This window comes from Cricetulus griseus, chromosome 8, assembly GCF_003668045.3.
Source record: "Cricetulus griseus strain 17A/GY chromosome 8, alternate assembly CriGri-PICRH-1.0, whole genome shotgun sequence".
Lineage (NCBI taxonomy): Eukaryota > Metazoa > Chordata > Mammalia > Rodentia > Cricetidae > Cricetulus > Cricetulus griseus.
This window is the reverse complement of record NC_048601.1, coordinates 391101-403270: the sequence shown is the minus strand read 5'-3', so window position 1 is coordinate 403270 and position 12170 is coordinate 391101. Positions and strand designations below refer to the sequence as shown.

The 12170-nt window shown below is 46.0% G+C and overlaps 1 protein-coding gene across 1 annotated transcript; it reads left to right on the top strand.

The window, feature by feature from the left end:
• Window positions 1–365: 365 nt before the first annotated feature.
• On the top strand, window positions 366–1890 carry LOC100761796 (opioid growth factor receptor-like). Its single transcript, XM_035448710.1, is given in 2 exon segments — window positions 366–964; window positions 966–1890. Coding segments are annotated over 2 exon segments (1524 nt in total).
• The last annotated feature ends 10280 nt before the right edge of the window (window positions 1891–12170 follow it).

The following is a 12170-nucleotide window of genomic DNA, read 5'->3' as shown; positions in this document are numbered from 1 at the left end:
CAAGTATTTAATGTTTCTTAAACTGGCTAATAAGTCTTGTATCTTTAGGGTGTATTTTTAATCCCACTGAATGAAAACCACTATCCAAGTCTTATGACTCCCTCAATTCCCTGAAGTTTACCTGAATTTTTGTTCATAAGAAGAGACAAAGGGAAACAACAGCAGCGATCTGGTGAAGACGATAGAGCCTGCTGATAGCCAGGGGTTCCCTATATGTTTGGAGACTTTCATGGAACTCTCTTTGAATACCAGGCAAGCCTTGAACTCAGAGATCTGCCTGCTTCTGCCCTCCAAGTGCTGGGATTAAAGAAAAGTTCTCCTCTTTCACTTTCCTTTCCAGGGAGAGCCGGTCCTGCCTCTTGAGCATGAACGACCAGGACTGCGATTCCACCTGGGAGGACGAGCGCGAGGAAGACCACGAGGTCGGCCAGTCAGATGATAAGGGCGACAAGGATGGCGACGCGAAGGAGACACGGCCAGTCGTGTTCCAGTCCAGGATGACCCGGTACCGAAACTGGCAAGCTATGCAGGACATGCGAAGGTATCGGTACCACTATCCGGATTTGGCATATCAAGACTGCAATGGCGACATATCTAACCCGAGCTTCTACAAAAATGAGATCTGCTTCCAGCCAAACGTTCTTTTCATTGAGGAAATTCTTCACAACTGGAAAGACAACTATGACCTCCTTGAAGAGAATCACTCCTATATCCAGTGGCTGTTTCCTCTGTGGGAACCAGGAGTGAACCGGCATGCCAAGCCCCTCACACTCAAGGAGGTTGAGGCATTTAAAAGCTCCGAGGAGGTCAAAGAGCATCTTGTCCGGGCCTATGATGAATTCATGCTGGGCTTTTATGGGATCCAACTTGAGGACTGGGACACCGGTGCCGTCTGCCGTGCACAGAACTTCCAGCCACGCTTCCACAACCTCAACAGTCACAGGCACAACAGCCTGCGTATTACACATCCTCAATTCACTGGGAGAGCTGGGCTTAGAGCACTACCAGGCACCGCTGGTCCGCTTCTTTCTGGAGGAGACACTGGTACAGCACCAATTGCCCAGCGTGTGTCAGAGTGTCCTGGACTACTTCATGTTCGCCCTGCGTTGCAGACACCAGTGCCGGGAGCTTGTGTACTTTGCATGGGAGCACTTTAGACCTCACTGCCTGTTTGTCTGGGGGTTCCGTGACAAGCTGTGGAGGCTCAGGCCTCATGGTATACCCCGGCCACTGATGGTACTAGGGCAGGCAGATAAGGATGAGGGCTCCAGGAAGCCCTTCCAGGGTTGGACCTATGGATCTGGAAGGGACCTGAGTGGGGACAGTGGAACAGCTGAGAATCCCTCATGGCTGAGCACAAAGCCCCAGGATTCTGGAACTCTGGATGAGGACCAGGACCTGAGGATGAGGCTGAGTCACTGAGCCCAAAAAGAGAGCAAGAAGAGGAAGTTGGAGGGGAACAGGCAGAAGCAGGTCCCAGGGGAGTCAGATGTAGAAAGAACTGTCCTCAACCTTGACAGGTGTGCCCTCAGTTCTGTCAGCCAGAAACCCAGGGAGGCTGAACAGCCCTGCCCTGTTACCCATGGGGCTAGAGTGACTGATGAGGTAAGAAAACGGAGGAAAACGATGGAGGAGAGGGCTGCGGGTGATGGAGTAGCCAGTAACCATCACACTGACATGCAGGCCCATGCCCCGCCTCCTACGCCTTCAGAGGGCCCTGAGGCCCAAAAGGATGAGAATGGGCCAGAGGACCCAGAAAGCCAGGTGGGGCCAGAGCAAGGTGCCCCTGGGAGCCTGGTGGACCCTGACCCTGACACTACAGGAATCCCAGTGGATGACTCTGAGATGTCATCAAGACTGGGGGCCTCTGCTGAACCCCCAAAGTCTTAGAGGTGCATCTTAGTCCTATTCAGCACAGTGCAGGGGTTGTCTTGAGTCCCAGCGCCTGTTGTTGGCTCTTCTCCGTGCCCCACAGTTCTGGCCTGGCCCTGGTGGTCACTGAAGCAGCCACCAGAGGGACTGAGGCTCTGCTCTTAGGGAAGGCATGGCCTTTAGAACCCTCTTTACCTCACTGTGTCCTCCCCCACTGCCCTCTGAGCCCCATATTTGTGAACAAACCCTAAGGGTCTCGGGGAGGGGCCTCTTTTCTTAGTCTGGTGCCAAGTGAGGCCTTTTTTGAATAAATTATTTAGACTTTGAAAAAAATACAGACAAGTGTTGTGCCATTGAGCCTATCTGGGCCCTGATTTGTTATATACATATATTTAGGTTAAGAGCACCGACTGCTCTTCCAGAGGTCCTGAGTTCAATTCCCAGCAACCACATGGTGTCTCACAACCATCCGTTATGAGATCTGGTGCCTTCTTCTGGTGTGCAGATATACATGGAAGCAGAATGTTGTATACATAATAAATAAAATCTTTAAAAAAGTACTTAAGAAATTTATAAAAATATTTTAAAAATTAGAAAAAAAGAGACAAAGGTCTTACATATATTAGTATTACCAATGTTTCTAATCTGTATTGAAATCCATATTGTAGAAAAAGCAGCCAACAAATGCCATACCTTCAAGTCTTTGTTCATGCTTTTTAACCAAAAGCTCTTGCTTTTTTTCCTCTGTCCAGAAATGTTTTTAGCATGATGAGATGCACCTTTATATCTATGCTTAGACGACAACCAAAAGAAATTTAAAATCTTGAGTTTGTGACTGATAATATTAGTATTTTATCAGCTTAACATAATGCTGTTGATTGATATTAAAACTCTCAACCTTCAAAATAGAGGAAGAAATCAGAAACATTTTTTCATTATCTTAGATTACTCTTTTATACCTTTACAACTTACATTTACATACCTTAAATACTAACATTCTCATCCTCACATACTTTCTTAGAACCTCAGAACTCACTTAAGCTTTCACATTTTCCATCTAACCATTTACTAAAGACGTGAGTAATTACCACATAGAGTAGTCATTGCAAAGCAAGTTCCTTTAAATCTTTTTGTCTTGTTTTGTTCCTCTTTCTCTGTCACAATCAGGTATCTTGCCTGACAAAGGCAGAGATTTTGGAGGAAACTTTTAAACAAACATGCTTGGGTCTAGGAAGTGGAAGCTACAACCCAACTCCAGAACCAGTTTTCCAATGCAGTGGAACACCATGAAACAACTTTAATATTAACCACACTCAAAAGACATCTGAATCCCTGCTAAACTGAATCCAGTAACCAGAAAGCCTAGAGATAAATTCTGGGTCCTTGTCATCACAGCAGTCATGGCAGGCAGCATTAGTGGAGAGGCTGGTCTGGTAGAGACAGAAAACAAACCTATAAACATATAACTCAGAAAGCTTACATGCTCAAATGAGATCAGTCAGAAACAAAGCATGTGATGGCCACCATTATTCATACATTCAACTGAGCCTGACTCATTTATGTCTTGGCTTCTATATTTGACACATACTTACAGACACACCAGAAAACACAGACCCGTCTGCACACACAAAGCAGATAGACAAAACCAGATCCAAGTGGTCAGGTGATATTTTGCTTTTTGCCCTGGATGTCAGTTAAAGCGTTTTGTTGTTAGATGATGAGAGCAGTATGATGTTTGGTCATAGATAGGTTTTGGGTATTCCATACTCAGGTGTCACAGTCATATCTGATGGGAACAGCAAAAGTCATAAGGCCAGCACAGCTTCTTGACAAAGATCCAGCAAACCTGAGACTTGTGATGGCCACCACGACACCTTTGTTTTTGATCTCCACCTATTGCATATTTGGGTTACTGTTAATATTTGTACAATTTGAAGATAATGGAATATGGAAAATTTTTATGAGTCATTTATGCCTTCTTCCAGGAGTTCTAAGCTTCCCAGGATTGTCCTGAACATACTATGCCCCATCTCCTCTCCCCCCCCCAACCCCTCGCACTGCTTTAGAGACATCCTTATCTACTTGAATACTTGAAAGTCTTCCTTATGCCTTGGAGGTTATGACACACATAAAGAAGCCAGAGGTCTCTTTATGAGACTATGAAATAGGTATTTATTTATTTATTTATTTATTTTTGGTTTTTCGAGACAAGGTTTCTCTGTGTAGCTTTGGAACCTATCCTGGCACTCGCTCTGGAGACCAGGCTGGCCTCAAACTCACAGAGATCCGCCTGCCTCTGCCTCCCGAGTGCTAGGATTAAAGGCGTGTGCCACCAACGCCCGTCGAGACTATGAAATAGTTTTGAAACATCTGTCTCTGTACTTACATGGGAACAAGATACTCAAAACAAAGTAAACTTAAAAAGGTCAACAAGATTTGGTGGGCTAGAGGAGTTGGCCCCAGTTCAGATTGCAAGCCTCTTCCCAGTATACACTCAGGCAATTACATGGCATATACAGCAATAAAGTAAGATTAGCTGAGGTTACTTCAGCCCCACACAAACTTATATTGATGAGCAAAGTATGGAGTGAAAAGATTATTCTTCTTTTGTTTAAATTTAATGCCATGATCTCAATGGAACATGAACCAAGAGAGTCGTTAACCACGTGGAGTTTAATAAAAGGGGGGAAGAGTGAGAGGGGTGTGGCATAGAGAGAGAGACAAAGGGAGAGATGGGGAGTGAAGAGCAAGAGAGTAAGAGAGCAAGAGAAGAGAGAGTAAGTGGGCGGGGGTGGGGGTCTGTCTTTTAAAGGAGTCCTTTGTACCTGCGTGCAGGCTAGTACTCATGGAACCCTGGGCTGACCAGAGTACTGCCTGAGTGCATTCTGCCAGGTGACAGGGGCAGGCCAGCGTAATGCCTGAATCCTTACAAAGATGACAAAAGTGAGATGTCAGGGTCTCCCTTTTTTTAGAAAAGTTAGCACATGTAGAGCCAAGAAACAAGCCAATCTGACCAAGAAACAACAGAATGCCAGGATTAGACATATAGACAAATTTTACGAAAATATCAATGTAAACATTTTGTTATGTCACAATTTGACTAAAAACTGCAGTAGCTTTGGCCTGAGGATATTTCTTGGGCACTCTGACTATTAAGAGTTAATAATATGCTGCTTGGGACATGGCAGTATGCCTGGGACTGCTTGAAGATTGTTTTGGTCTAATGTCCTTGTAGCCACAAAGCTACCAGCCTGAAAACACTCTGCCATATGCCTCTAGATTCTTAAAATTTGGGTTATGGGGTTAATGAGTGGGAATGACTAAAAATGATAACTTTATCAATGATTTCAAAACTTGAGGGAAAATGATTGGAAATGATAACTCTGTTGTGTCATGGTTTATTAATGATGACTAAAAGATGAATAAGAGAAAATGTTAAACACATGCCCCAAACCAAAAAGAATATGATCTATATTTTGGAACAACATGAATCTATCCCTGCTTACTGAATTCTGTATAGATATAGAAGCACTCTGGTTGGTAGTCAGTCAGGCTGCAAGATTCTCCCGACCACCATGGCCTGGCTCACTTCCTTCCTTCTCCTACTCCTTACACCCCCTGCTTGGACCTGCATCTCTGCAGGGGATGTGCCTCCTCTCTGCCCATCTCTCCTAAAATGAAATGAAGTAGTGTCTTGTGTCTGATTCCTCCCATCACTGTTCTTGCATCCACCCATCTTCAGACCCTGTCCTTATCCAGAGCTGTTCTCCAGCACTCAGGGATGTACCTGGGAGGCTGGCAAGGGACAAGGTATGTCAGATTGTGTTATTTGGAGGAGGAAGGGAATGTCCAGTGAGCCTGGGGTCAAACTGATGGGGGGAGTGAAAGAAATAGAGGCTAGGATATTCTTTCCCAGCAAGGGGATGGGACAGGTTGGTACCACTTGGAAGGAATGGGTGGAAGGGGGATACCCATAATGATATAACTAAGTGGTGGAATTTGATTGAAAGACCCCAGACCCCTAAGAGCCTCAGGATCTCGAGGAGCCCCCGAGACTCAGAAACCAGACCAAGAGCTGCAAAATCAAGAGAGTTTATTGAACGAATGCATATTCGGGTGTCAGCAATATCGGGAAAGCTGCACACCCCAGCATGGGGTGCAAGCTCTTCATATAGAAAAAAACTGCAGAGCAGCACACAGGCAAGGGACACAAAGTGATTGATTACAAAGTATGATCTCATGTTAGAGAGGTCACCCAGGTGTGACCTGCTTTTCTACAAAGGAAAAACCACAGAATGCACCCTGGAAAGTCCCCGATTGTCTTTTGGCCAGGTATGACCCAAAAAGGATTGTTTGTCTGCCCTCTGGTTGGGGCCAGCTTCCTTGTAACGGGCCAAGGCCTGTGGGAAACTTTCTCTCTCTGTGAACTAAAATCTTTCAGATAAGTTGGTAAGGTTGTCCCCTCTACCCCATCAATAGGGGAATAAGAAGGGAGGTAAGACCCGAAGACTCCATCAGGACCAAGTAGGTGACCTTGGTGTCCAGAAGGAAGGAGACAGGTCACCCTGATACTGAGTACCCAGGGCTGCCTGTTGGAAATGTCAGTAGTCATTGTCAAGGGAATTGGGGCCCCTCAGTCATCCATGGCCAGGTCTAAGCGGTCAGCTAGAAGGCAATCTGGGCCTGATATCCTCACACTGAGAAGGACATGATCAGTAAACAGCCCCATGTCCCTTTTGATGGCTTTTTGGGAACTGGGCAGTCTGAATGAAAATGGACCCCATAGACTCATAGGGAGTGGCATTATTAGAGGTGTGGCCTTGTTAGAGTAGGTGTGGCATTTACTGGAGGAAGTGTTTCATTAAGGGATGGGCTTTGAGGTTTTAGATGCTCAAGCCAGGCCCAATGTTACTCTTTCTTCCTGGTGCTTGCCTATCTGGATGTAGAACTCTCAGCTACCTCTCCAGCTTCATGTCTACCTGTGTGCCACCATACTTCCCACCATGATGATAATGGACTAAACCTCTGAAGTGTAAGCCAACCCCAATTAAATGTATTCTTCTGAGCATTGTCGTGGCCATGTGTTTCTTCTCAGCAATAGAAACCCTAAGTCAGACAGAAATAGTCGAGGTGGTTTGCAAGTGCCAGAGTAGGCCCAGTCCCAGCAATCCTCTTGATGCATTTGAAGCAGGGCCTGGAGGTTTTCAGTTTTGGGGAAGAAAGGGAGCCTGGGCCGCTGCTATGGCCAACTGAAAGGCCTTAGCCAATATCAGTTATTTTTGTTTTGGGGCCTTTTCATTTTTCCCATGGTACACGTTGAAGGCTACCACTAAGACTTCTGCCAGTGGAGTCAGGAGTCCCCTCTCTAGGCATTTAAGTTTGGCCCTAATGTCAAGGAAACTCTGGGAGTAGGTCATGAGCAGTTTCTTGTTTCTTGTCAGGGGGCTTTGGGATACAGAGTGGTATATTTGTAAGAGTGCCTTTATAAAGTGGCCTAGGGATTGAGGCAGGTTTTCATTTTGTCCTGGGTGACCTCTTGGGGTTTTTCATAATTTACTGCCTTAAGGGTTAGCCTTAGAGACTGGCCAGGAGGCAGTTTATACATTGATCCCTAGCTGGAATGTCCCCGGAGTATTATAGCTGCATTTGGGGTGGCTGGAGTCCACCTCAGCCTTGACTAGGTAGGCAGTATTAGTTTGGTGAATTTCATCTGCATGTACCCTAGCCTGGTTGGTCCCAGACTTGACTACCCTCCTCTGGAGAAGGTTTTTGGTGAGAATCATGTAAATGTCATGGAAGGTTAAGTTGTAAGGTTGGATGATATATTGGTACTCTTTAATGAAAGTGGAGGGATTAGTTGTATAAGTTCCCAACCTCTTTTGTATTTGAGAGAGAGATCACTTAATGAGAAAGTTTCCATGAAGCAACCTCCCCTAAATGGAGAACTGGGGCTTTATTAGGCCAGGTGAGAGGTGCCTGAGGAGGTCCCATAGCAGAGTAGGAATGAGTAGCAGGAGTACTGAAGGCTGCCAGTGGGTTAAAAGTGGGTGCCAGAAAGGGTTGACTAGGGTGGCTTGTTACTAGAGAGGGAGAAGGGAGGACTGGAAGGGCTGGAGGAAGAGGAGCTGAGGGTTGAGGTCAATAAGGGGAGGCCTGCCAGCTGGATCAGAAATGGTTTGTGCTTCATATCTGGGAGGAGTTAGGTGGAGGAACACGAAGAATAGAGAGAGGGCTTGGGGCAGAAATAAGAGATAGCTGGAATGTAGGGAATGGGGGATCTCTATTTCCACAATCTGAAAGATCTGAGTATTACTGGAATCTAGGCTATGGTTAAGTGGCCATTTTGATTGGCTATCTAAGGGATATTGAGGTCAAATTTGGTTACAAAAGTGAATAATTTTGGAGCCCTTCAGGTCCAGTGCCAGGTGTAGAAGATGGAGGTTTTCTTTTTTTTTCTATTATTATTATTATTATTATTATTATTATTATTATTATTAATTCAAGTTAGGGAACAGGCTTGTTTCACATGTAATTCCCCTCTCCCTCTCCCTCCCCTCACCACCATTCCTTCTCCCCGAAGGATGGAGGTTTTCTAAGAGGCATCCCAAGAGGAAATGACACCATTTCCATGGGATGGGGGTTGCAGTAGCCTGTAGTCAAGGGTGTCCCTGGGACTCAGGAAGGACCAAAAGAGGACCAAGCCATTTAGTGGGTCATCACCTCACTCAGCGGGGGTCAGGGCTAACCGTTTGGCATGTGGCACTTGGTACTAGGGCTTTCAATGTGGCCTGAAGGTTTACCAGAAGGCAAAAATCAACCTAAGGAATGAGGTCTCATCCACTGGAAATGGATGTGGAAACAAACAGGTCACATTAGTATTGTGATGGTCTGGTTGTCAACTTGACTATATCTGGGATGAACTGTAATGTAGAAAAAGAAGGCACATTTGTGATCAGGAAAACACACTTTAATCCAGACATTGAGGTTGGAAGGCATAACTTTAATCCAGGCCACACCTTCTATTGGAAGCCTCTATAAAGATAATGGAAGAAAGAAGGGATGTTCTTCTCCTGCTCGCCCTCACCCTTCCCTTATCAGCACATCCCTTCCTTCTTTGAGATCCCATCTGACCAGCTGAGACACCCAGCCTTGTGGGACTGAGCAGCTACTAGATTCTTGGGCTTTCCATTCCTATCTAGCCATTGTTGGATTGCAGGCTGTAAGTCATTCCAGTAAATTCCTGTGCACGCGAGTGTGTGTGTGTGTGTGTGTGTATGTGTGTGTGTGTGTGTGTGGACACACACACACACACACACACAGAGAGAGAGAGAGAGAGAGAGAGAGAGAGAGAGCGAGAGCCAGAGAGAGAGAGCAAGAGAGAGAGAGAGAGAGAGAGAGAGAGAGAGAGAGACAGAGACAGAGACAGAGAGAGAGAGAGAGAGAGAGATTCATTTCAGAAGTTCGGTCACTCTAGAGAACCCTGACTAACACAACTATCATAAAAGCCATGAGAGCATAGAAAATCTGTGGGATTATGGGCAGCTCCTCTGGAAGGCAAAAAAAGGAGCAAGACAGAAAAGGGTCACAATAGCACAGTTAGGACTCAGAAAGTTGCAAGATTGCAGCTCCGAGGGTGGGGGGAATGGGGTCCATGAAGAGGGCCAGCCATAGCTGTAAAGACAGTGGCTTGGGGGTACATCCATCTCCAAGAGTACCAGAGTGGTGCCAGATGCTCAGTGGTCACGTCCTCCGACTCAGGAACTGACCAAAGGGGAAATTTACTGAATTACCCCTGGTGGATGAAGTCCTGAGAGATGGTGAGCTGGAAGGTGAGTTTGTGTGGGTGGACTGGAGATGAACGATAAGGAGGGTCCCAGTGTGGCTCAGATCACCAGGAGAGCCTATCAGTGTCACAACAGCAATGTAAGGGTTTTCCGGCAAAAGGGCATCTTGGCCTTTAGGAGCCAAGGAATACCATGTAATCAAACATGTAACCTCACACAAGAAGTTTCTTGGGGAGAAGAACAGAATGGGTTCTGCTTCTAAACAGGAGGGACAGCAAAGGGCTGGATGGAGGGGAAGGCCTTTATATGTTTGTTTTGTTTTGTTTGGAGCATGCGATGTGAGCTTAGTGGGAAAGTTATAAGACAGAAACATTAAGGCCAAGTCACGGGGGTGGGGGTGGTGGGTGAGGGGTAGGGGTGTGTGGGGGTGTAGGGGATGTGGGGGTGTGGAGGTGTGGATTTCCAAGTCTCTGAGCTCCAGGTCAAACTGGGGACAGGGTGTTTTCCTTTGGCGTTTGTCTTGTGCTTGGGGTCAAGTCAGGGTCAGGGTGTTTTTTCCTGCCTCTTTGACCTTGCAGTTATGTCTCCAGCTAGTGGACTATACTGTGTTGCAGCTGCTGGTCCAGAAGAGGCATATGCATTTAATTCATGTATCTAACTCATAATCTAGTAAAGAAAGACCCAGGCCCCAGGAGATCTGTGACCTGTAGCCCTGATACAGTCCCTAAGCACCCCAGCTCTGAGCCCAAAGCCAGTGAAAGAAACACGCCCTGGATTTGGGACCTGAGCCAGTGAAAGGACACTTTATCCCTGAACCCAGAGCCAGAGAAAAACAACTCGACTCTGAAACCAGAGCCAAAAGAACACACTTTGCCCTTAGTCAGAACCTGTTAAAGAAATTTGCCCTGGCCCTAAAATTTGAGCCTAAAAGCTAAAAAGAACCAGAGAAAGATACACACTTTAGCCCTGAAATCAGACTCATCTCTGCCTTAAAACAAAAGCAACCAATCCCTGAACAGGAAAAAGCGATCAATCCCTGAGTAGGGAAGTAGTAACCTCTAGTCTAGAGACGTGACTTTCTGGATCTCAACCTAGGGAAGTAGTAACCTCTAGTCTAGAGTCATGACCGTTCTGGCCCAGGGACATAGTCTAAAGGGATGACTCCCCATACATCTTAAGCCTAGGGAAGTAGTAGCCCTTCAGATATGTACCATGACCTTTTCTGGACCTTAGCCCACAGGGGGCAGCCAATCACAAGCCTATAGGCTTGGAATTCCTCAAGTCTTCCACACTGTCTCGAGCCCTTACCAGGTTTTGACCTGGGAAGAATGACAGACTCAGCAAGTTGCTCTTGAATATAAAAGTTTTACTTCACACTTCAAAGTTATACACACAACTATGAGCAAACAATCCTAAGAACCACAGACAATAGGCTCATAACAGGGGATACCTCTCCTGCAGCAGCCTGCAGGTTCTGGCTTGGACTTCTGTTCCTCTGAATTCAGGCTGTCCAGTTTCCAGAGGGCCCAGTGTCATGGTATGGGGTTTCAGCTAGATGGCTGTTTGTTTCAGGTTAGTGGAGGAGAGCTCCAGGACGTAGAGTCGTGGTACACTCTAAAATTCCCAGTTCTGAGCTGGTCCCTTAAATAGCTTGCTAAATCTTGCCAATCACATTTTGCCACACTCCACACATTCTCACTCTTATCTCCAATGGCCAGGTAGTGGGCCTGTACTCCCTTTCTTTTAATCTCTTTCTTCAGCCAGGCCTTTGCCTACCTGGTTACAGGCTCCTTATACACACTTCAGAAACCCCCTCCCCGCACTGCTCAGGAACCCAAGTTAACTTGGAATAAAGACTCTTTGCTTTCTGTGAGTTCGAGACCAGCCTGGTCTACAAGAGCTGGTTCCAGGACAGCCTCTAAAGCCACAGGGAAACCCTGTCTTGAAAACCAAAAAAAAAAAAAAAAAAAAAAAAAAAAAGACTTTTTGCTTTTGCATCAGATTTGGTCTGGTTTTGGGATCCAGACTTTGGGTGTAACAGTAAAGCAAGTGATTTCCCCCAGGTTGTATGGCTAATTAGCAGCATAGCCAAGACCCAAGTTTCAAAGGCACAGGAACTACTATTGCATGTGACAAGAACCCTTTCATTCTTTCAGTTGAATCTGAATCAGGCAGAAACAGCAGCAGATGGCTCAGTAGGAGTGGCTTTTAAGGAGAAAAATAGGGAAGTCCATGATAGGATGAGTTGATAAGTCCTGATTGGTCATGTCTAACCAAGTTTTTATAGCTGGACCTTGGTGGTCAGCCCCAGGAATGAGTCAGGCATGAGGAAGTGGCCAAATGAGTATAGTGTGGAGTCTAGTGGTTTAGCAAGAGGGGGAGGGCCCAGGACTGGTGTGCCTTGTGTGGACTTGTTAGAGCTCTTCAGCATTATGTACCTATCATCTATCAATCAATCTGCCATGTTTGCCATGTATGGACTTGTTAGAGCCCTTCAGCATTGTCTACCTATCA